The 25398-nt window shown below is 50.2% G+C and overlaps 2 protein-coding genes across 5 annotated transcripts in view; both read left to right on the top strand.

Annotated features, from left to right (window-relative positions):
• The window catches only part of BCL7A (BAF chromatin remodeling complex subunit BCL7A), a 31752-nt gene extending 27827 nt beyond the window's left edge, over window positions 1–3925 (top strand). For 2 of the 3 annotated variants that reach the window (XM_081252384.1, XM_081252385.1), the window contains one exon: window positions 1022–3925. In XM_081252384.1, coding sequence (XP_081108510.1) covers window positions 1022–1093 — 72 coding nt within the window. In that variant the 3' untranslated portion in view covers window positions 1094–3925. The remainder of the gene's footprint in view (window positions 1–1021) is intronic. The other variant, XR_014017317.1, reaches the window with a different exon arrangement.
• Window positions 3926–17410: 13485 nt separating this feature from the next.
• Window positions 17411–25398, top strand: part of MLXIP (MLX interacting protein) — a 61413-nt gene continuing 53425 nt past the window's right edge. For both annotated transcript variants that reach the window (XM_081251967.1, XM_081251966.1), the window contains exon 1: window positions 17411–17904. In XM_081251967.1, coding sequence (XP_081108093.1) covers window positions 17492–17904 — 413 coding nt within the window. In that variant the 5' untranslated portion in view covers window positions 17411–17491. The remainder of the gene's footprint in view (window positions 17905–25398) is intronic.

Here is a 25398-nt window from a genome sequence, read left to right as displayed (position 1 = left end):
TTGAGAAGATCTCTTGGGCTCTGCTCAAGGCCGGGTAGGGCAGCCGTGGAGCGGCTGCAGCAGCCAGATGAGGTTGGAGGCTCAGGTGTGGACAGGGTGACAGGCAGAGGGCAGAGGGGCTGGGCCGAGGGTCCCTGGAGTTGGAGTTGGGCATGGGGGCACGGAGAGGAGGGAGGGCTCCAGGGTCCGCTGTATCCCAGGCAGACGGTGGTACTGTCGCCAGCTGTGGGAGCACCGGTTAGGACGGGCAAAGTCAGGAGCTGGATTCGGGTGGTGGGTCAGGTTGGAGCTGCCTGGGATGGTGGTGTGAGAAGGTCGAGGGAGAGGCAGACGAGTGAGCGTTGAACTTTCTTTTTTTTTTTTTTTTGCGGTACGCGGGCCTCTCACTGCTGTGGCCTCTCCCGTTGCGGAGCCCAGGCTCTGGACGCGCAGGCTCAGCGGACATGGCTCATGGGCCCAGCCGCTCTGCGGCATGTGGGATCTTCCCAGACCGGGGCACGAACCTGTGTCCCCTGCATCGGCAGGCGGACTCCCAACCACTGCGCCACCAGGGAAGCCCTGAACTTTCTTTTTTTTGAGTCCCGGGACTTCTTGGGAATTTGGTGGCAACTATGGACCCTTCCCCCAGAATAACAGACTTGTGTACATTCCACAGTGCTGAGTGTCTGCCCCGGGCTGGGCACCTGTGCTGAGCCCTGGATGAGCAGTTGTTAACACGGCCAGGTTGGTCTAGCCTTCGAGCTTACAGAGGTAAACCCGAAACTGCGGATATAATTACCCTGCAGCTAATGAGAGATTGGAAGACATGAGTGACACGGGCTTGGTGGACACAGGAGCAGCTTGGGTGTGAGGCTCCTCGTGGGTCCATGAACCTTTTTGAATCCACGAAAGGGTCACAGGGTCAGAACCATGGATGCCCGCCCTTGGGTCCTTCCTGGGCTGATCTGCAACCTCCCGGCTGACCTGAGTCGCTTTCCTGGGGTCTCAACCTGTGTTTCTCTTTTCTTTTTCTTCCCCCAAGGATCTGGAAGGAGTGCCACCCTCCAAAAAGATGAAACTGGAAGCATCGCAACAAAACTCCGAGGAGATGTAGACACCGAGTTCAGTCCTCTGATCCACTTCTCACGGGAGATGCATCAGCAGGCTTAATTCTAGAACAACCTCACCCGAGCGGATCCCTGTTGGGTGCGAAGGGAACTACTAACTTTTCAAGTTTACCAAGTGCAAATCCAAGAAAACCTAGAACGGCGTAACTTCTCAGACACTGAAGAACTTCTTGCTGTGAAGCAAAACACTCGAATCTTGAAGTGACTGTCCTGGGGAAGGCGGGGTTGACAGCTCAGGAGCGTCTGCACACTGTCTCTGAAGCCAAGATTACATTTGTGTTGCTGCTGTATTTTTTTTTTTTTCCACTCCTCTATTTAAGGATGTAAGCTATTTGAGGGTGGTACCAATCAGGAATTCGCTTTTTCATCGGGGCTTTTCACTGTTCAACTGATTCCTTCCACTTTCTTTTTTTGTGCCTTGTGCCCTTGAGGTGACCTCTGGCATGTTTTCCTGGTTGTTTTGCATCTCCCCTTGCAAGTGCCCTCTTGGTTCACTTCAGGCAGCCATTGCCCCGGTCCTCACATCTCTCTCCTCCCTGTCCCAGGACTTCAGCTGGAGCGGACCAGGCAGGGAGAAGGAGAGTCCGAGGCTGCAGAAGAGCAGGAACTCCCCGGCAGCCTGACTTCCTGGTCCAGGGGGCTGAGGGACACACCCTGAGCCCCAGGTGGGGACAGCACCAGCCTCCAGGGTCCGAGGAGTCTCCGATGTCTGGGCACTGTCCCCAAGGGCTTCCACAGAGCCCTTCGATTGTCCTGGCACTTCCCACTCTGCCGCCACCACACGGCGTTCTCCCACACCTCCGAAGATGGACTGGCTTCTGCCGCTGACTGCAGGATTGTCTCCTTAAGACGATAAAGGGGCGGAGGAGGCTGGGAGCAGACGGCAGGAGTAGCTGGTGCTGAACTTTCTCTCATAGGACATCGCTTGGATTTCAAATCCACAGTCACCTGCTGCCCTCTGCTCGCCGCCCTCCCCCCCAGCTCCACCTGTCCCCACCTGCAGAGGAGGCAAGGTTGCAGTTGGCCAAAATCCAAAATCCTCTTGCTTCTACATACCGTTCCGACTCCCAGAGCAAACAGTTGGATGGTGTCTCATTCCCGGATGCGCCGACGCTCCCAGACGCTGCCACGGGGGAGCGGGGGAGCGGGCCTTGAGGGTTGGACCTTGAAGGCCAGAAAGGAAGCACCGAGGAACTGGAGAGCTTTGCACTCCTCCAGAAAGGGGCAACCGGGCCCCTCCCCCGCCTCCATCCCCTGCTTGCACTGGGACAGCTTCATCTCACTAAAATGGAGATGCCCGCCCCCCCTTGGACAAACTGCCTAATTGTTTGGTTCTGAGGCCTGTTTTGCTATTAATTCCTATACGGACTCCTCAGACCTTAACCCTTTTCCTGAGCTTTCTTTACTGCACTGGAGTTCCAACTCCCTTTGAGTTGTATGGCGGGGAGGGAGGGTTCCGAGGGTTTCGTTGGTTGTTTTATTCTTTTTTTCTGTTTGTTTGTTTTTGTTTTTGTTTTGGCTAATTGGTGCATATTCAGGTACCACCTTTTTCACATGTGGATCTCTCTCCTGACCACCGTGGGGAGTGTCTGCCAGGTTCCATTTTCTAAGCGTGTCTGAGGGTGAGGCTCTTACTTGTTTTTTAAGGGAGCCAATCTATTTCCTGCACTTCAAGAAGAATCAAAATGTTCCTGAATTTCAAATACCTCATGCAAAAATGTCTCCTGAAACAAGGGAAGAAAAAAAAAAAAACACGAACTTTGAAAATCTTAAAGTTAGCGATGCCGAAAGGTTTCTGTCTTAAAAAAAAAAAAAATCCTTATCCATTTCGCCCCTCAGGCAGGCAGTTCTGTGGAGAACTGTGTCCTGCGTTACCTCTCAGCATATCTCAAGGCGGTTTTACCTCCAGACCCTATAGAGTTAAGAGTTAACTTTTTCCTTTGCAGCAAAACTCCATTTGGATGAAAGATGAATTTGGATATTTATTTCCTCTTCTTTTTTGGGAAACGAGAGGTTACAAGCAAGACAGCTGAAGGAGAATCTCACACGCATCCGTGGAAACAGCAGGGTCCTCTCGACAGGCAAGGGGAGTGGACACGGTTAAGCATGAACGAAGAGGACGCCCAGGATACGAGGCTGTCGTTAGTTTTTCTCTGAAGTGCCTGAAGGTAGGAATGGGCCGGGGGTCGGGACCGACGGGGCCCCGCCACGGCCACGCCAGGCAGAGCGCCAGCGGCCCTGCACTCCATCCACGCCGGCCGGGAAGGCCTTCCACGCGGGATGATGAGACTGCAAAAATCCAGACGTGCTTCCTTCCCCGACGCGGCTCGCTCCTCAGCCGCCGTTCCCCACCCCTCGCCCCCAGCCCCACCACAGAATCTAAGACCTTTCAGCCGGCGAGCCAGAGGCGGGGCTCCTAAGCGAATGCCTTCCGCGGACACCAGGCCCCGCGGCCTAAAGGGCTCCCGGGGCAAACTGAACTCCCCGAACTCCCCGAAAACTGGAAGTTGGGGACGCTGCAGCTACACATTCCACAAAGTGCTGGCACTTACCCCCACAACCCGAAGGCGGTAGACCGACTCATAGGGTGGTGACCTCCCATTACCAACGATGTCATGGTTTGGAATGTTCATTATCAGCCAAGGACCTGCTTAGAGGTATAAAGACCTTTTTTCACTGTTACCTAATTTTTTTTTTTCCTTACGATTTTTTTTTTGGTGTGTTGTACAGCAGTATAATTTTTCACTTATTTATTCCATCAGTAGATATGGTTTGTACAATGTACAATGGTTCCATTTCAGAAAATAAAAACTCAAATCATGAACACCATGCGATTTTTGTAGCATGATGATACAGAGTAAAATCCCGTGGATGGTGAGAAGGTCCCCCACCGGCTGCTCTGGCGTCTCCTGCACGGCCACGTGGCCCTGACTTTGTACACAACTTGCACGCAGGCACTGTGGCCTCCGCCTCCCGCGGTCGGTCGTGATCGCTGCCATCATTAAGCACCAGCTGGATGCTGTGGGCAGTTGTTGTTTGCCACCTTATGCAGACAGCCTCTTGCCGCGTCAGAGCCCCGGTGTAAATTACAGCCACGCTTGGCCCCCCAGCCTGGGTCCTGGCCCAGGACACAAGTTTGCTGCGTCCCTGACTTTGGGAGGCTCTGGCCCGTGGCAGGGACTCTGAGGTGTCAGTTGACCAGCAGCTTTGTCTTGACTTGTCTTAACTCGTGGTCAGGCTGGAGGTAGAGCTGCCCCAGGGCCCTTCTCCCGCACCCCACCGCCCACCCCCAGCAACTCGGGCCCTTTCTCCCGCTCAGCTCAGACTCCCTCCCACAGTGGACTTTTTCCTTTCTTCTCTGTGCAGTCTCTCCTCTTCCAACTCTCCACCTGAAACCGGGCCCTGGGGGTGGGACAATTGTTCTAGCGAGGCCTGTGCTAAGTCACCCATGTTGACCGTTGACCGACCTGCAGGCAAATGTTCTCTCCTTTTTGTTTTGTCTGACTCTCTTCCCCACCCCATTCCTTTTTAACATGTTCCAGTGTTTTTACCGGGATTGGTTGCTCAGCAAAATAAACTGATATGGAAAGTTCAGCCTGACAAAACACAAATCATAGGGGCCTTGTTTGCTTAACAACAACAACAAAAAAAGTGCCTTAGCGGGCACACTTTCACTCTCTCCGGTGCCCCTGTGGTCTGTTCCCTGGGTCTCAGTCTCTGGATGAAGGTCCCTTCCTTCCAGACTTGTCTCTGGATCTCCCCCCTTCTCTCTGCCACTCTTGTCTCTACCCCCCCGGTCTCAGGCGTTCTGCTTTACCTTCTCTGTCTCAGCTCCCTGTCTGTCTCTGTGGAGGTGTCTGACTTCTCATCTCCCTCAAGGAGCAGTTGTGCCCAAGGGATGGAAATTTAGGCTTTACAGGCATTCGTTGAGCACCACCTGTGTACTGGACCCTGGGCAGCAGTGACTCAAACTTGACCCTTTCTCTCTAGGCAGATAAGCTGGTGCATTAGGATGCCCAGCACAGTTTGGAATTGAGGGGGAGGTGCATTTTGATGGCAGGGACCAGGGAGGCTCCTAGGATGGTGAGGAAGTCCAGGCATGGAGCTAAGAAGCTCATTTTTCCTTGTGGACGCTAAGGAGTGGTTGGAGGTTTCTGAGCCAGGGCTCTGCTGGACTGGGGGCAGTGTTGCTAGTGAATGGCATGGATTGGAAAAAGCCAGCCTGGAGGTGGGGGCAGGGCAGCTACGGAACTGGGCAGTAGGTCGAGCAGGAGATCAGGAGTTGGCAGGAGGGCCCGTGTGCCCGTAGGTGATGCGAAGGCAATCAGCACGGAAGCCAGGTGGGGTGGGGACAGGTTGGCGAGGAGGCAGGCAGAGAAAGCGACCAAGAGAAGTGTCATAGAAGTCCATGGTTGGGCTGAGGAGGGACTGCAATCCCTAAAGACCAAGTCTACCCGCCCCCGCCTGCCTGGTGAGGAATGCATAGTTTCCTCCAGAGGCTCGTAGCAGACACTGGTTGTCTTTGCCAGTTGCATTCCCTTCTTCCAGTAGGGGTCCCCCTCACCCACTCTCAGTCCCAAGTCTGGCCACGTGACCCAGGCCCCGCCCCCTGGCAACAGCAATTGGGTCAAGGATGATCACATGACCTAAAGTGGCCCAATGAGAGTCAGCCCTGGGATTTTTGTGGGAACTGCTGGGAAAGAGTTCTGCTACAGTGTTGGCTGGAGTTGTTAAAGGGAGCCGCTGGGGCCACCTTCGCTCCAAGGTGGGGAGAAGCCTGCCTGAGAATGAAGCCAACACAGGAGAGTGTTGAGAGATGGTGAGTGTGAGCCTCCTGAGAGCAGCATTTGAGCACTGGGACCCAGCCAGCTCTGAAGCCAGCCCTTCTCCTGAACTTTTCTATTTTGTGAGCCAATAAATGCCCATGATAGTTTAGGGCAGTTTTCACTGGGCCTTTCCCCACCTGAGCCCCCACCCCTCCACCCAAGGGCTTGGAGAGTCTCCTGGACAAATCCAGAAAGAGGGATGGTTGCTAAGATGGTAGCTCTGACTCCTGACTGGGTGTCATTTTCTTGGAGGGAGTGTCTCTTTCCTCCAAACTTTGCCCTTTCAATGCTCCAATATAAGAAGGACTCGGAAGTTTCACAGCTGATGACAAACAAGGAAATAACCAGAGACTAACATGGACCTGTTTTGGACTTCTGAAGCAGCCCCTTCTAGAATCCTCAGAACTCCAGCACTTCAGAGCTGTGTGACCTCAGGTAAGTATCTTAACCTATCTGGGCCCCAGCTTCCTCATCTGTAAAATGGAAAGAATAACTGTGCCTACTCAGGTTGCTGTGAGGATTAATACATGTAAATTAATAAGTACATGTAAAGTGCTCGGGACAAGCCCTGGCACATAGTAAATCTCAATAATGTTAGCTGTTATTGTTATTACCATTGTAGTTATTATCCTCAGGCACATCTAGACTCCAGAAATCCAGCTGCTAGAAAATGAAGCACAGGGAAAGGCATAATCGCCCACTCCCAACGGCTTTGGCCTTGCCCTCTGAGTTACACTTTGCTCCCTGAAGACTCACCTCTCCCCCAAATGATTGACACTGGAGTTGTCCACCAAGCTCGCCCCACGTGATCCAGAGCCTGAGTGGTGCCTTGTGGGCTGACTAGAAGCCCACCAGGAAACAGGCAGAAGGGAAGACATTCCTGGTCGAGGGAAGGGCTTGAGCAAAGGGCTGGAGATTTGACAACACATCCCTGCTGCAGGCACTGGCTGCTCTATAAGACACGCCCAAGCAGGGAGCTTCAGGCCCGGGTCTCAGAGGAACAGCTCACTGGGGAGTCATTTTTCCAGCCTCTCTCCTTTACCATTGCTCTCCCTCCACAGGCTCTCGGGGGGAAAGGCCTCTGGGAGGCAAGGACCAGAATGTGGTGCTGGGCCTGTGAGTCCTGTCTTCCTCTGGGGTACCCCTGGGTACACTGGTGCCTGTGGATGCACTGGATGACTTGGAGTTAATGGCTTTATCTCTTTAGACTTGGCCAGAGATAACAATCTGCTTTGCATCAAAGAATCTCAAGAGATTCTTAAATCACGCTTTTCTCCCTCAGGGCTCTCTGAGTTATGAGCTCATTTGACCTCCTTGTCACCCTGGATAGTAGTTTAGAGCAGGGATCAGCCTCCCCATTATACAGATAAGAAAACTGAGGCCAGGGAAGTGACTGAACAAAGATCTTGCAGGGACTCAGTGAAGAAGGCTTTGGAACCCAGCCTGTCTTCCACTAGACCGGGGTCAGCAGATCCGGCCTGCCAGCTGTTTTTGTAAATAAAGTTTTATTGTCACACAGCCATGCTCATTCACTTACACATTGTCCCTGACTGCTTTCATGATACAACAGCAGAACTGAGTAGTTACTACAGAGACTGGCTTGCAGAGTCGAAACTATTTACCACCTGGCCCTTTGCAGAAAAAGTCTGCCAACCCCTGCACTTGACCACAGTTTCCTGTTGAAACACTGTGTGGCTGAAAGAATATGATAATAATAATGATATTAATGATAATAATAACAATAATAATTACCTACTATGTGCCAGGCACCATGCAAGACTTTCCTGAATTTTTTGTTGATATGAAAGGGCATAGCTCAATGAATTTTCACTGAGTACACCTGCAAAACCAGCACCTGGATCAAGAAACAATATTACTAACCCCCTGGATGCCCCCTCCTATCCCTTCTAGTCACTACCCCTTGAAGGGTAATCACTACCCCGACGTCTCTCTTCACAGACGTTTTCTAAACTTTAACATTTCCTGAACTTTCTATTCATGGAATCGTACAGAATGTGCTCTTTTGTGTCTGGCTTCTTTCACTCAACAAGGTGTTTGTGAGATTCATCCATATTGTTGCACGTCATTGGAGTCAGGACACTCCTGCTGATGGGCGTTTGGCCTGTTTCCAGTCTCCATTGAGTATTATGAATATGCAAGATATCGGACCTCATTTCACCCCGGCTTCAACATGAGAGGGGGACCAATTAGCCTCATCGTGCAGATGTGAAGACTGAGGTTAGAGACCATGGTGCCTGTGAGGTGACACAGCAGGTAGGAAAAGCCCTCGGCGCAGGAGTCCCTGCCGTCCTGGCCCTCTGGCTTCCTCATTAGATTCTGGCTTGGAATCCCGCTGTGACCACAGACTGTTAGATCCCATTTATACGAAATTTCTAGAAAAAGCAAAACTATGGAAACAGAAGGTAGAGGCCGAGTTGTTTGGGGCTGGGAGCACAAGACAGGAGGGAATGATTTGGGGCAACTGAATTGTGAGAATAATTGCACAACTGTATCAACTTATTAAAGCTCATTGAATTGTATACTTAAAATTGGTGAAGTTTATGGGATGTAAATTACACCTCAATAAAGCTCAAAAAAGAAAAAATCCCAACCCCGCAGGCATCTATTTCTTCACCCCGCCTCTCACTCCCGTGCCTGAATTTTCCTTAGCGGTGTGAGGATGGCTGTGCAAACTGTCCAGAGCTGTTGAGCCGTGGAACTCTTGTCGCTCCCCACCAGTCTGGCCTCTCCCTGCAAAGGCACGGGGGTCTCCCTCGCAGAGGTTTCATCTGAAGCAGTGGGGATCCTGTTTGGCTTTGCTATATCCGACCTGCGCCCGGCGGGGGTCAGAGAGCCACGCGCAGCGGATGCACCAGCCCCAAACTGTTTCTCCAAGTAGTCCCCAGAGATGGCCGCTGCCTTTCAGTTTCTGCACTTGTTTATTTTCAAAGGGACGTTGCCAGACCGCTAGGCCCCCCCTGCCCTTTCATAGTTTGTTTTATGTAAGAGATTTCAGGAAGAAAGAGAGGAGGTAAAGTGACCTGAGACCAATTATTCTGCCGGCAGAGAACGGCGGCAGGCCCCAGCTGATAGGTTTGAGGGATGTGTGGGGTCAGAATGCTCCCTTGTTGCCCCCAGAACAGGAATCCTGATAGTGTTAATAATCATTGCGAGGAATTCCCTGGCTGTCCAGTGGTTAGCGCTCCACGCTTCCACTGCAGGGGCACGGGTTCCATCCCTGGTCGGGGAACTAAGATCCCACATGCTGCACAGCCATAAAAAGAAAACAAAAAAAAGAAAGAAAGAAAAGAAGAAAAAAGAAATCATTACAAATATTCAACAACGGACACTGGAATAGTTGGACACGCGTGTGCAAAAGGAATGCCCCTCAGCCCAGTCCTTATATCTTATTGCAAGATTCACTCCAAATGGCTCATAGACCAAAATGTCACTCCAAAAATTCTAGAGGACAACACATGAGAGGATCTTTGTGACCTTGGGTTAGGCAAAGCTTTTTTAGACATGACATCAAAGGACTAACTATAAAAGAAAGAATTGATAAATTGGATTTCATCAAAATTTAAAACTTATGCTCTGCTAAAGACACTGTTAAGAGAATGAAAAAAAAACACGGACTGGCAGATAATCTTTGCAAAACACTTATCTGATAAAGGACTTGCATCTAGAATATATAAAGGACTCTCAAAACTCAGTAATGAAAAAGCAAACCCCCATCTCCCACCCCCACACCAAAAAAACTAGCAAAACATTTGCATAGACATTTCATCACAGAAAATATACAGGGACTTCCCTGGTGGTGCAGTGGTTAAGAATCCGCCTGCCAGTGCAGGGGACGTGGGTTCAATCCCTGGTCCAGGAAGATCCCACATGCCACAGAGCAACTAAGCCCGTGCACCACAACTACTGAGCCTGAGTTCTAAAGCCTGCGAGCCACAACTACTGAAGCCCGTGCGCCTAGAGCCTGTGCTCCACATCAAGAGAAGCCACTGTGATGAGAAGCATGTGCACTGCAAGGAAGAGCGGCCCCCGCTCACTGCAACTAGAGAAAGCCCGCGTGCTGCAACGAAGACCCAACGCAGCCAAACGTAAATAAAATAAAATTTAAAAAAAGAAAATATACGAAGGCAAATGAGCACATGAAAGATGCTGAACATCATTAATTATTAGGGAAATGCAAATCAAAACCACAGCAAGATACCATTATACTCCCACCAGAATAGCTGAAAAGACCAGAATACCAAGTGCTGGTGACGATGCAGGACAATGAGAACTCTCCTCCACTGCTGGTGGGATGGTAAAATGGTACAGCCATCTGGAAAATCATTTGGCAGATCCTTATAAAGTTAAGCCTAAACTTACCCTACAACCTGGCCATCCCACTCCGAGGTACTTACCTAAGAGAAATTAAAATGTGCAAAAGCCTGTTTTCATAATCACCAAAAACTGGAAACAACTAAATTGGCCTTCCACTGGTGAGTGGATAAACAACTTGTGATACAGTCATAAGATAAACTCCGCAACAAAAAGGAATGAACTACAGACACCCTTGGCAACAGGGAAGCATCTCAGATGCGTTATGCTAAGTGAAAGAAACCAGACTCAAGGCTGCTTACTGAATGATTCCATTTATATGACGTTCTGGAAAGGGCAAAACAATAAGAACAAGAAGCAGAGCAGTGGCTGCCGGGGGCTGGGGTGGGGAGAGGGGTTGACTGCAAAGGGGTGAGACGGAATGTGTGTGTGAGACGGTGTTGGGAACTAGTCCACTTTTTTTTTTTTGGTCACACCACATGGCATTCAGGATCTTAGTTCCCTGATGAGGGATCGAACTTGTGCCAAGGAAGTCCCATCATTATTATTATTATTATTATTTTTATTCCACATCTTGATTGTGGTGCTGATTACATGACGGTATGTGTTTGTCAAAATTTGTGGAACTGTACCAAAAAGAGAGAGAAATTTATGTAAATTATACCCCAACAAAACAAGACAAAAATAATAATAGCCAACATAGCACCACCTACTATGTGCCAGGCACTCTTGAAGCTCTTTACATATACATATGTTAACTCACTCAATCCTCACGATAACCCAGAGAAGTGGGTATTAATTATTCCCAGATTGTGAAAGCTTTGTCCCCAGAGCTGTCTCACCTTCTTCATTTCCTCGCCTTCGGTCTGATCCCTAGTGCCCTCTTTCTTCTGTAACCTTCACCTTCTCCTGTGGCTGTCTTCTCTCTCCCACAGACACAGCAGGAAAGGTTTCCACTTGACTTTTTTCCACTGAAGGGCACAGAGCTAATAATAAGGTTTAGCAGAGATTTCAAACTCAAATGCCTACAGGAACCAGGCAGGTAATGTAAACAGCAGAACTCACTGGGATGACAGGGAGTGGTGGGGACTGTGGGAAACTGGAGAGCTATGCTGTGTCTAAAGGGGATTGTCCCTCCTTAGTTCCAGCTTCTACCATGTGGAAATAGTAAGAGCCCAGTGTCGTCAGATCTTCTGATAGTTCAAGAAAATCCTAACACCCTCACATTTATATGAAGTGTCATGATTTTTTTTTTGTCCACGTCGTGTGGCATGCGGCATGTGGCATCTTAGTTCCCTGATCAGGGATCAAACCCGTGTCCCCTGCATTGGGAGCGCAGAGTCTTATCCACTGGACCACCAGGGAAGTCCCATGATTTTTTTTTTTTTTTTTTTTTTGCAGTACGCGGGCCTCTCACTGTTGTGGCCTCTCCCGTTGCGGAGCACAGGCTCTGGACGCGCAGACTCAGTGGCCATGGCTCACGGGCCCAGCCGCTCCGCGGCATGTGGGACCTTCCCGGACTGGGGCACGAACCCGCATCCCCTGCATCGGCAGGCAGACTCTCAACCACTGCACCACCAGGGAAGCCCTGCAGGGAGTTTTTTTGTTAACATTTTTTTTTTTTTTCTTTTTGCGGTATGCGGGCCTCTCACTGTTGTGGCCTCTCCCGTTGCGGAGCACAGGCTCCGGATGCGCAGGCCCAGCGGCCATGGCTCACGGGCCCAGCCGCTCCGCGGCATATGGGATCCTCCCAGACCGGGGCACGAACCCGTATCCCCTGCATCGGCAGGCGGACTCTCAACCACTGCGCCACCAGGGAGGCCCTGCAGGGAGTTTTTTAATAAGCCATCTAACATGATTTAAATTTTTAAACTTTATTTTATTTTTAAAAATCTTTAAAAATCATAATTTAAAAAATTCAGTTTTAAGTTTTACTTTATTTTTTTTGCTCTGAGCTGTTTCTTGTGTCCCATATCTTTCTCTTACTTGAATTTTTGTTTTGCTGGAGAACAACCTCCAGTAATTCTTTCAGACATGGACTACACATGAAAAGGCAATTTAACCTGTATCCTCCAAGATTTATTGAGGTATAATTTACATAAGTAAATTTCACCCTTTTCAGGTATAAACTTCCATGGATTTTTTTTTTTTTTTTTTTTTTTTTTTTGCTGTATGCGGGCCTCTCACTGTTGTGGCCTCTCCCGTTGCGGAGCACAGGCTCCGGACGCGCAGGCCCAACGGCCATGGCTCACGGGCCCAACCGCTCCGCGGCATGTGGGATCTTCCCAGACCGGGGCACGAACCCGTGTCCCCTGCATCGGCAGGCGCACTCTCAACCACTGCGCCACCAGGGAAGCCCTTTCCATGGATTTTGAGAAACTTACACAGTCATGTAACCACCACCATAATCAAGAGATATTTTCATCACCCCAAATAGTTCCCTTGTTCTTCTTTGTAGTTAGTTCCCACCCCTCCAGCTCCTGGCAGGCACTAATCTGGTTTCTGTTCCTATCATTTTGCCTTTTCCAGATGTCATATAAATCAAATCAAACAATATATGGCTTTTTAGGTCTGGCTTCCTCTACTTGGCATAATGCTTTTGAGAGGCATCTAGAGTACTGTATTTAGGGAAACGTTTGAAATCCAAAAGTATAGTCATCATCGGTCATCAGTGCTGTTCACCAGATATTTCTGGCTGTCTGTTCTCTGGTCTTATGATGGGGTTGTGCTTCCTGCCTCCCTTGTGCTTGAGTGGGGCCATGTGATTAGTTCTGGCTGGTGAGTTGCGAATACTCATCACTTCTGGCTCAGACCATTTAATTGACCCCGTTGAGCTCTCTCTCCCCGTGCCACAGTGATGGGCAACAGAGTCTCGGAGTGACTCTGACCAGCAGAGCGCACTGCCACCCTGTGATGGACACGTAGCCAATAGACAGGTAGCTTAAATCAGAAGCACGCCTTAGTGGTTTTAAGCCTTTGAGATTTGGGTGTGGTTTGTTATCAGAGCACAGTCAGCCTATGCTGACCCATACAGAAGGTTTGCTTTTTTAGCACTGGGAAATTTTCTTTTATTGCTGCTTTAATTATTTCCTTTCTCCATTTTTTTCTCTCATTTTTACTTTCTTCTTTCTTTCTGGAACTATTAGGCAGGTGCTGGAACTTTTGTTGGAAGAATCCTCCACGTCACTTAACTTGCCTTTGTCCTTTTGGCAGTTTTCTGGGAGAAATTCTCAGATTAATCTTTCATTTTATGACTGTGTTTTCCAGACTTATTCATTTTGCTAGTCAACCTGGCGTTTTTTTGTTTGTTTGTTTGTTTGTTTTTTTGCGGTACGCGGGCCTCTCACTGTTGTGGCCTCTCCCGTTGCGGAGCACAGGCTCCGGACATGCAGGCTCAGCGGCCATGGCTCACAGGCCCAGCCGCTCTGAGGCATGTGGGATCTTCTCGGACCGGGGCACAAACCCGTGTCCCCTGCATCGGCAGGCGGACTCTCAACCACTGCGCCACCAGGGAAGCCCAACCTGGCATTTTTTTAAAATCATAATTTTGTATTCATTGTTTTCCAGGACCTCTATTTGCTTCCTTTTCATAATGGGTTGTTGCTTAATGTGTGCAGAATCTTCTACATTCTTTCTAGGGCTATTAATTATCATAAAGTCTTCTGTTTGTTCCGTTAACTTTATCCTTTCACTTGTTAGTTCTCAGGTAGCTTTCTTCCAGAGTGTTGGCTTTCCTTAATTGTTTGCTGACTTTTGCTGGTCTGTAATACTTTGTACTGGGGACTTTTTTTTTTTTTTCCTGCACCGTGCAGCTCGAGAGATCTTGGTTCCCCGACCAGGGACTGAACCTGCCTCCTCGGCAGTAAAAGTGCGGAGTCCTAACTACTGGACCGTCAGGGAATTCCCTGTATTTGGGAATTCTTACTTGCCTGTTTGCTGATTTGATTACCATGGAGTGCTGCTTCTGATTTTTGGGGAGAAGATGGTTATACTATGAGGTTCTCTGTTCTTATGGTTTGTCAGGTGTGGAAGCTCTTTGTCCTTCATGGGAGTTGTTGGCTCCCCTGGGGCACTGCCCTGCGTGTCCCCCTGGGCACTTGCTGTTGCTGCCCACTACTCAGTAGGAGGGGGGCGGGCAGTCATCTGCAAACTCTTCTATATTTTCCAGAAAACTGCCCTTGAGACCTCTTTCTAGCCATTGATTTGTGAGCCTGGAGCAACCTCCAGATCTCACTCTTGGTGGTCCTCTGCTTTTAACTGAATTTTTAACTGCTTTTCCTCAAGTCTTGCTTCTCTTCTAATGCAATCTTTAGGAATTTATGGTGAGGATTAAACAAAGCATGTTTGTGCACGGAATATACGTTGCCAGTTTGCAACTTCAGCTTTAAGAGTTTATCTTCTCTCAGGAAATTGATATTTATTTATATATATTTTTAAAGTATTAATATATATCCTTGCGACTTCCCTGGTGATCCAGTGGTTAAGACTCCACGCTTCCACCGCAGGGGGCGCAGGTTCAATCCCTGGTCAGGGAACTAAGATCCCACATGCCGAGCAGTGTGGCCTTAAAAAAAATTTTTTTTAAATAAAAGTATGTATCCTTCCACATAGATGCCTTTTGTGTTAAGAAACCAAAGAGAAATAAAGAGCACCCTGCAAAGAAAGAAGGTATACAAGTAATAATTGTCTCTTTTGGGAATTAGAAAATTGTCACCCCCCCGCCCCCAGAGATAACCAGTGTTAACATTATGATGCACTTCTGACATACACACATAAATATATGAATTTTAAAAAATTGGGGACTTCCCTGGTGGTGCAGTGGCTAAGGCTCCACACTCCCAATGCAGGGGGCCCAGGTTCGATCCCAGGTCAGGGAACTAGATCCCGCATGCACAACTAAAGATCTCCTGTGCCACAACGAATATCCCGCGTGCCGCAACTAAGACCTGGCTCAGCCAAATAAATAAATAAATAAATAATTTTAAAAAGTTGATATCAAGCTACTGATAACTTTTTATTTTTATTTTTGGCTGTGCCGTGTGGCTTGCAGGATCCTAGTTCTCCAACCAGGGATCCAACCCGTGCCCCCTGCGGTGGAAGTGCGGAGTCCTAACCACTGGACTGCCGGAGAATCCCCACGGCTAACTTTTTAAAAGTTCTTTTTCCACCCAACAACATATTATGGACATCTTTCCATGTCAATAAATATACATTTGCATAATTTAAAATGCAGTGTTTCGTTATATTGGGGACTATAATATATTCAATGAATTCCCTCTTGTTAGACGTTACGTTGTTTCTAATGCCCACTCTTTACAAATGATGCTGTATTCACCATCCTTGTACCCACGGCCTTAGGATAAAATCATAGAGGTGGAATCGCTGTATCAAATGTGGCTGGGCATTTAAGCGTTTACCAAGGAGAAAAGTCTTCGAATAAAGGAAGGCAACTCAAAGGGTAGACTTTCAGACGTTTGCAGCCGGAGTTGGGAGCAGTGGTTTGGGCAAGTGGGGAGACCCTCAAACTCACACCAGCTGCCAGTCCGTCTGGCCTATCCCTCCTTGGAGACATCCAGGGAAGGAGTTAGTGCAGCCACTTTGGTAAGAGACATTTGTCCCAACACGCTGCCCTTTAGGAGGCCCTTGTCAGGAGGAAGGTGGGGGAGGGAGCTCAGCCTCCACCCGAATCTGGAAGTGAAACTGGCTTCAAAGCAGAGCACAGGAGCAGCAGCAGAGGACACCGGAGGCCCTGCTGAGACTAGAGTGGGAGCTCCTGCCCCAGGGACATCACTGGCCCTCTTGCTGCCCTGTCATCCCCTACCGTCCCTACGTGGCCCCCACCCCAGGCTGGCTTTGAGCCCCTTGACAGCTTTCTATAAATGTCAACTCTTAGGTTGGACCATATGAAATTGCTGTTTCTGTAGTCAAAAGTGGTGGAGTATTGGCAATTTCTAGGTGCCTCTGGTCTGGCTGCTTCAGTTTCTTCAGTCTGTAGTCCATTTAATACTCAGTGCTCATTCTTTGCTAGGCACTGTGGTAAGTACTTTATAGTCATTTTTTAACTATCACAACTTTCTGAGACATAGGAATCATTCCCCACGTGACAGAGAAGACACCTGTGGCTCAGAATTGGAATTGTTTAGGGGTTGGTTCGCCCTCCAAATTTAAGATCTTAGCAATAATGACAGTATTTTGAGTTTTAGTGGCTCTGTCACGTACTAGTTGCCATGCCCTGGGAAAGTGCCTTAAGTAACGTTGACTAAAAAGGCAGGTTCCACCTTTGTGGAGGTGAGAAGCGTTAGTGATCCTTCTTTCTTTTTTAAATTAATTAATTAATTTTTGGCTGCGTTCGTTGGGTCTTCATTGCTGAGCGTGGGCTTTCTCTACTTGCGGCGAGCAGGGGCTTTTCTTGCTGCAGAGCACAGGCTCTAGGCGCCCAGGCTTCAGTAGTTGTGGCACGTGGGCTCAGTAGTTGTGGCTCGCAGGCTTGGCTGCTCCGCGTCATACGGGATCTTCCCAGACCAGGGCTCAAACCCGTGTCCCCTGCATTGGCAGGCGGGTTCTTAACCACTGAGCCACCAGGGAAGTCCAGTTAAGCTTGATTTCGCGTTAGAAAAACCCCTTTGGTATTCAGCGACTCAGTTTTATCAATAAAATGGGGACAAAACCCACAGCGCCCAGCAACATCTGTGAAGATCCACAGTTCCGGGCCCTGCAGGGCCTGGGAGACGGAAGGAGCGCCACCCCCACCCACCACGTGGAGCGCCCGCCCGGCCTGCGGCGAGGCCGCAGGACGATTCCCCGGAGCGTGGGGCGGGATCGGCACGGCCCGCTCGGCCAACGCCTCTCCTAGGCCAAGACACTGGAGAGTGGCACCGCCCGGTTACCAAGTCCCGCAGAACCCCGGAGGGAAGGGGGTGGCGAGGGGCGGGGCCGGGAGGCGTGGCCTCCGCCTACCCCTGCCCCCAGTTTTTGTCCACCCAAACACGGAAAGGTTCCCCTGCGCCTTTAAGAGGCCGAAGCGGGCACCCGATTGGCCGAGACGCGCCGGTGACGTCACGCCGGGGCCGGCGCCGAGGCGGCCCTTACGGCCCGTGCCCTCCCCCTCACGCCCCGCCGCGCGCTCGCGGACAGTCGGCGCGCGGGCCGGGCCGGGCCGGCGCCCCGTCACCTTTGCTCGCCCGTGTCGCCCCGGGCTCCGGGGGATGCCCCCGGCCGGGCCCCCCCATGGCCGCCGACGTCTTCATGTGCTCCCAGCGCCGGCCCCGCAGCCGGGGCCGCGCGGTGCTGCTCAAGCCCCAGGTGCCCGAGGACGACGACGACTCGGACACGGATGAGCCGTCTCCGCCGCCCGCCTCCGGCGCGGCCACCCCGGCCCGGGGCCACGCGAGCGCCGCGCCACTGCCGCCCAAGGCCGGGTCGGGCAGCGAAGAGCCTCCGCGCCGCCAGCAGATCATCCACAGCGGCCACTTCATGGTGTCGTCGCCGCACCGCGAGCACCCGCCCAAGAAGGGCTACGATTTCGACACGGTCAACAAGCAGACGTGCCAGACCTACAGCTTCGGCAAGACCAGCTCCTGCCACCTGTCCATCGACGCCTCGCTCACCAAGCTCTTCGAGTGCATGACCCTGGCCTACAGGTAGGACCCGGCCGGCCCCACCTCTCGAGCGGGGCTCCCTTTGACAAAACAAGCGTGGAGGGCTGGGCCGCCTGGGGACCTCTTGGCTTCAGGCATTCCCTTTGGGTCTTCCGTCTTCGGGAGGGTTTATGGGTCTCGGGTCCCTAGTGGAAGCGAGAGGGGCAGGGGTCCTGGCCTCTTCCCTGTCAGCAGGGCTTGGGTTCTTCCGGCTTCACGTTCCCCATGCAGGCCCTCACCTCCAATTCCGAGGTCACCGATTTCGGGTAAGAAAAAGGTGTAAATACAGGCTGTACCTTGTGTTACGCGACTTTATCCACCCTTCCCCCAAAAGCTTTGTGTGTTTCCAGCAATTGCCAGTAGTGGTTAGGACCACCTGTCCAGGGTGGCTTAAAGTCGCTGGTTCCAGTATTTAATGGTTGAGTCAAATTTCTGAGCCTGTTTCCTCCTTTATAAAGAGGGGTTGACAGTAGTGTCTGCCTCCATGGGCTGCTGTGGGGATGGAACGAGATAGGTAAAGTGCTCATTCCAGTGCCTGGCACATAATTAGTTGCTCCAGAAGTGTGAGCTACTTTTCTTATTGCCCCAGCAGAGGGAGGCTGGGTCCTCTCACATCCCCTTTATTGGGAAGCCCTCCCCCAACTTCGGAGGGGCCCTGGCTGCCTCCTAGGAAGACTTGGAGCCACAGCTCTTGGAGGTGCAGGCTGTCCTCCTGGCAAGTTGGAGGGTTCTTTGGCTGGCTCTGCAACGTTATATGGAGATGTCAGTGTTTAGGGCAGGCATCCCAGGCACCATCCTGACCTGTGGCTCCGGCTCTAGGCGGAGATCCCTTTTTTCTAAGTCACAGAAATGCGTGGTCCTCATGGGTTAACGTGTCCTTCCACTCTCCCTTTCTCGGCGTGTTTGTTAGGTATTTGCTTCAGATAATTTCTGCCTCAGCAACAGAACTTCTGTGGACTAGCTGCAGTACAGAGCAGCCCAGCCCTTCCCAAAGCTCATGATAGGATCTCCGCAGAGTGGAGGTTACTGCAGTAGTAACTGGAGTGGCTGGGGTTGTCTCAGGTTTAGTCTGCAGGCAGCGCAGGGAAAGTTATCTTGGAGACTCCAGAAACAGTGTGAAGAAGAGTAGGACTGTTACCCTCACCCCCCCCCTTTTTTTTAGGGGAAGGGAGCCCCAAATATATCCAAGGTACACATTCACCTGAAGTTGAAACACTAGATATACATGGCTCTGGGTGGCATTTTCCCCTCTGGAATAAATGATTAGTCAACTTGTTCCTTTGTTATGTTCCTGAAACGCACCCCACTCTTCCCGCCCCCATTTCCTCTCTTGAAGGCTTCCCTGATGGTTTGTTTGCCACATGGCTGCATTACATTACCCAGAGCTCTCCTCCAACCCCCCTTGCGTGGCACATTGGTTAGGCTGTGCTCTGATTCTCTGGTCTTGCCAGTTTGAGCTGGCACTGAGCCTGTGAAGATGTTCTGTTTTTTTGTTTTTTTGTTTTTTTTTTTAAACCAAACGGCATTGAGATTGCAGCCCACTGCCCTCGTTTAGCCCTGCTTACCCAGTCTCAAATTTTGAGCACTTCATGGGAATCAAACGCAACTAGATTGTAGCATATGCTACAGTGTGAGAGAGCCCTTTCAAACAAAATCGGAGGTGAAAGACAGGAATGTGCTTTATTAAGCGAACTTAATCCTCCTCTTTATTTTAATATAAACTTCTCCGCGTACAAAGAGAGAATGGTTGATTGCGTAGCAGGAGGCATGGGCCCGAAAGCACTCACCTAAGCTCTGCTAAAGGAAAAATAAACCAGTCTCCCCGCTTTGCCCTCCGTTTGGATAACCTAAAGGCTTATTATTAAATAACACCAAAGAATTTTAGTAATGGTAATTTTTCTTTCACTTCTTTCAGAAATATTTTGGCACCTGTCCATTGCTCATTTAACTTCCTTGGTTGCAAAATGCACCCTTAGTTCGGTTTGAGGCTTACCTTGTTCTTCAAGGCCTCCAGCCCCTTTTGGCTCTCCTGCTTTGCTGTCATTCCCCATGCAGAGTCCTGCCACTGCAGGTCCCTGGTATGTGTCCACCTAGTTATTTCTCATGAAGATGCTCTTTGTGTCTCCGCGTGGGGCTCGTTTGGATGGCCCCAGAGTTTAGTTGGCAGTGTGGAACCCGGGTACAGATTGACAGGAGGAGTGACTCAGAACCAGTTGTCTGGGCTGTAGCCTCTGGCCCAGAAAGCAGCATGAGAACAGAAGTGAGTTTCTGACCTCAGCTGTCCTGCACGACCACTAGCTGGCTTTCAGAGGAGGGGGGTTGAGATATGGGGGGCAGGGAGGAAAGAAGAGTCAACCCCAGAGGTGGCCTAACTTCCCTTTCAGTGCGGTGTGAGCCTTCACCACTGTTTTCCAGGTTTTCTGCTCCTGGGGCTGAGAGGAAGGCCAGCTGGGCCTCCTCTTCTGTCTGACTGTTTGTGGCCTAGGCTCTTTCTAACTTCAACTTCCTGTCTGTCCCCTGGCCTCTTCGTTCTAGCCGCCTAACTCTCCCTGGTACACTCTGTGCTTTTTTTTTGGTTTGGTTTCCTGTTAACTGCTGACTCCCAGCTGTTTCCAGATGAGGCTCAACCGCTCTTTGGGGGAGGAACTAAGTGCAGGGGAAGTTGTGGTGGTTTTTTCCCCAGTCGTGTGAAGTGGCCTAGGGACTCTGAATATGATCTGTTCCTGAACGTGCAAAGTCTTGAACTCCTGAAGGGTCTTTGGCAAGACTGACTTCGGGTGGGGGAATAGGGTCTTTGAGGAGTTGGGACTAGGTGTTGGGAACGTGCCCCGTGGTCCACCTGGGCAAGTGACGGTGCGGATGGATTCCCGCTTCATGTAGCTGGCATCCACGTCCTTCCCACACTGTGATGCTAAGAAGCCCTGTAGTGAAACATCTTGCTTTGGTCCCACAGTGTGTGTTCAATTACTGGGACGTTTGGGAGGGGAAGAAGTCGCCTTCCCCCAAGGCAGAGCTTAGAAGTTCATGGCTTACCTTCTCTAAGGCTTCCTGTCTGCCACTGTAAAATGGGGAGGATAAAGCTCCCCTGCAGGGTGGAAGTGAGGATCAACTGAGATAATGTCTGTGAATGTGTCTAGTGCCTGACAAATAAGAGACGAGAAGAGGTTTAATGGGCCGAATCCATTCTGCCTCCTCACTCAGCTGACATTTATTAGGAGCCCAAGTTTCTCATCTGTAAACTGAGGGAAATAACGTATCTGACTGGGGTCTTTAGTGTGGCTTTCAAATGCCTGCCTGACAAATGGTAAACGGATACATTCTTGGTTTGCTCATACTTTCTAAGGCCCCACAAAGGAGCTATGTACTCTAGAATATAGTTCATGGTCCTTGCCCTTTTAACACTGTGAGGAATGTCACACATGTAAATCACCCACGTGGATTCTGAACACATCTAGTAGATACATAGCTTTTTGTGGTTGGTTTTGGTTTCGCTTCTCTCTCTCTTTTTTTTTAAAATTTACGTTATTTTTGGCTGTGTTGGGTCTTCGTTGCTGCGCACAGGCTTTCTCTAGTTGCGGCCAGTGGGGCCCACTCTTCATTGTGGTGTGCGGGCCTCTCATTGCAGTGGCCTCTCCTGCTGCGGAGCACGGACTCTAGGCGCGCGGCCTTCAGTAGTTGTGGCGCACGGGCTTCAGTAGTTGTGGCGCGCGGGCTTCAGTAGTTGTGGCTCGCGGGCTCTAGAGTGTTGGCTCAGCAGTTGTGGCCCGCGGGCTCTAGAGAGCAGGCTCAGTAGCCGTGGTGCACGGGCCCAGTTGTTCCGCGGCACGTGGGATCCTCCCGGACCAGGGCTCGAACCCATGTCCCCTGCAATGTCAGGTGGACTCCCAACCACTGCACCACGAGGGAAGCCCATTGCTTCTTTTTTTATGTAACTATTAGGGAGCCTTGGTGTTAATGCCTGGGGGGTGGGGGGAGAGACAGTCCTTTTATGTATTTAAAGATAAGCAGTAGCTTTCTGGACAGTGGATTTCTGCTCCAGTGGGTATTTGAGGAGACCTTTTAATTTGGACCTGTAAGATAGCCTTGGGATACAAGTTTCTAGGATGTAACCCTGTATATGTATGTATAGTAACCCTCTGTTCCTGATCCCCAAGGATTAAAGGTTTAGAGCATCTTGTCCTCCAAGTTTTAAGTTTTCCATAGAGGAACTTGCTGATCCTAGGTGTGATAACTAGCTGTAAATGGAAACCATTCACACAAATGACTAAATTAGTTTTATTCTTCTGCAACCATGCTGAAGAGAAGCAGTTTCTCTTCTCTTGAGCTTTCTTTGGTCTTTAATCATAATATGGTGTCCATTAAAGGGCCGCACTGAGATGGGAGCGCGGGCTGCAGAGAGGAGAAGAGACCGTCTCTGTCCTCCAGGAACTCCCAAACCTGGGGTGGGGGACAGATAAACAGACAGTTGTAAAACAGTTAGCAAGGGCTACGATAAACAACGTGAACCAGGTCCAACAGCAGCACCAGGCAGGGTGCCGAAGCCAGTGTGTGTGTGTGTGTGTGTGTGTGTGTGCGCGCGCACGTGCGCGTGTGTGTACGTGTGCATGTGCGCACGTGTGTGCGTGTGTGTGTGTTTGCATAATCGGGATCAGTGTGGACAGTTTCTCCTGACATTGGGGTTTCACACCTATCTCCCCTTCCCCGTGTTAACTGTCAGAAATCATGCAGGAAGCCCCAGAGTTCCTTTTGCCTATCTTCTCCTTGTTGGTAGTCCAGGACCAAATTTCCTTTTTCTGTAGAGGCTGAATGGCTGATTGCCGCCCTGATGGAAGGGCGAAGAAGGGTGATCAAATGGGGAAGAGCCCGGGGAAAGGGGCTGGAGGGGAGGGTGGAGGGAGTTCATCTGCTAGGGTGGGAGGTGGGAAGAAAATTCGCACCAGCTGAGCAACTACCGCCCTCCTGGAGTCTCTGCATTATCCTACGTCACAATAACCCTCCCAGGCAGGTGATGATGGAATTCCTATTTTTAAAACTTAAAAAAAAAAAAAAAGGAAAGAAAACCTGAGCACAGAGGTTAATTTGCCCTGTTGCTGGGAGGTGAGGCAGCTTGTCCAAGGCGGTGTCTCCGGGAGCTGAAAAGGAGTTGAAAAGTCACCTCCCTCATCTGCTCACAGAAGCCTGCAGTTCTGTAAGAGAGGAGGTGGAAGTGCCAGTTCCTCTAGGAATGTAAACACCAAGATGGGGGAATAAATGCCCTTATTCCCCACTGGTAAAATCCTGCCCTCCCTTCAAGACTGTGGCCCTGCCGTCTTCCTCAAAGGGAGTGAATGCCACAGTCCTCTGCAAATCCACGACCTTATTGGTTCTGTGCGGTATTCTTCCATAGACCTGACTTCCCCAGATTCCTGCTCTCTTCACCTTTGACTTTCCCACGGAGCCTAACAGTTGTCTGGCACGTACTGAGTGGCCAAGAACTATATATGGAATTGCAAAGGGAAGCTCAGGGGCCTAGCGGCCAACGTCAGAGACTTGCCTCTGGTGAACCTTGTTTATCTTCAGCTCTGCAAAGACAAATACACCCTCTGTGGAACTGTGCTTTAGGGGTGTTGGTGTGGAGTGGGGCAACGAGGTGGTGTTTTGCTGGGTAGTGTTTGTGTTGTGACCCACACGGACTGGGGCTGTAGGCAGATGAGTGGCCCCCCCAAGACGTCCACGTCCTAATCCCCGGGACCTGTGAATATGTTAGGTTACATGGCAAAGAGGAATTAGGGTTGCTAATCAGCTGCCTTTAAAATGGGGAGATTATTTTGGATTATGTGGGTGGGCCCAGTGTAATCAATCACAAGGGTCCTTAAAAGTAGACGAGGAAAGCAGAAGAGAGAACCAGAGAGGGAGCAGCGGGAGAAGGACTTGGCCTGATGTTGTTGACTTGGAAGATGGAGGAAGGGGCCACGAGCTAAGGAATATGGGCAACCTTTAGAAGCTTGAAAAGGCAAGGAAACAGATTCTCCCCTAGAGTCCTCAGAAGGGACCCAGTGCTGCTGACTTCTTGATTTTAGCCCCAGAGACCCATTTCAGACTTCTGACCTCCAGAACTGTAAGACAGTAAATTTGTGTTCTAAGCCACTCATTTTGTGGTCATTTGTTACAACAGCAATAAGAAACTAATACAGACTGGTTTCAAAAGTTTCTTGAGGTGATGTTTTTAAGCACATAACACAAGTATGAAAGTCTTTCTTAAGGCTTCTTCCCCCACAGGAGAGCATAGCAGCCCACCCTGCAGTTATGTCAAGCTGTGCTGAGTGTATTAGGCACCACTTCAGGGGAGCTAGTGATAGGAGGGCCCTCGATATAAAAGAAAGTCTGTAAAGTGGTCTTACCATGGTTCCTTAGCACAGTTTCTAGAGTAGGGTATTGTAGAAAGTTAATAGTACTTATCTTTAAGGATTCTTATATGGCTGATGAAAAATTCAGAGTGTGAGCTCCTGTTCCCCAGAATTGAGTTACTTCTTGGGTATAAAATGTGCAGTTCAGACAGCAAATATCTTAGGTATTTTCTATCTTGTTGGAATTCTGTCTGTGGTTAGAATTCCAGGCCACAGGGCTTGAGTTTTAGGCAGAGCTCTTTTGGCCGCATGGATCAGGGACCCTCTGGTGCTAGCGCATGTGATGGGGGTTTAGTGCAGGGGTCAGGAAGGGTGCTGGTACTCCCATGAACCTCCAGGGTTACCAGGACTGCCAGACTTCAGTGGACACTGGAGTTGGGTCCCAGAGCACTGTGGGCCCTCGGCAGGGGGAGCTTGCCCTTTCCTTAAGGTTCACCCCCATCAAGTGACTCAGCTCCTCTCTCAGGCTTTGCTTTTCTTTGGGATCTTCTGCGTCCAGCTGGCGCTCTCACCTGCTGCCCTGCTCTTCTCTGCTTCAAAGCTCTTGCTTATGGGAGCTTCTGCGTCTGCCTGACTGGAGCTCGCCCATGGCCTGTGTTTCGCACACAGGCCTGCTTAAAGCTTCCCATTACTGTCAGTGCTCTTTGCCAATTGTCTAATTAAATTAGTCCATCGTCTCCAATTCAGGTACTTGAGAAGGAGACCAGCAGCGCCCTCCCTCTCTGAGCAGAACCTCAGGGACCCCAGAGCATGAGTCGAGCCATGGCCTTTGGACAGGATGCCCTTTCCTTCCAGAAGTATTAATCAGGCCTCTACTGTGTGGCAGGCACTGTTCTAGCCCTTCAGGGTACAGCAGTACACAGGACCGATTAGTCATCTGCCTTCATGGCATTTATATTCTTTTTTTTCTTTCAGTTTTATTGAGATATAGGTGACATACAGCCCTGTACACATTTAAGGTGTACAGCACAATGACCTGACTTACAGCTCTTGTAAAATCATGGAGTTTGTTGTCAGTTGGGGGAATTCATTGTGCAAATCAGGTTTATATTGTTACTGCAATAAAGAACATAAAACATGCTGGGAGATGGAAAGTGATGGGGGTGGGCAG

This window comes from Mesoplodon bidens, assembly GCF_964165515.1.
Source record: "Mesoplodon bidens genome assembly, chromosome: 13".
Classification (NCBI taxonomy): domain Eukaryota; kingdom Metazoa; phylum Chordata; class Mammalia; order Artiodactyla; family Ziphiidae; genus Mesoplodon; species Mesoplodon bidens.
Note: the sequence above shows the minus strand (reverse complement) of the source record. Positions and strands in the feature narration are given on the sequence as shown.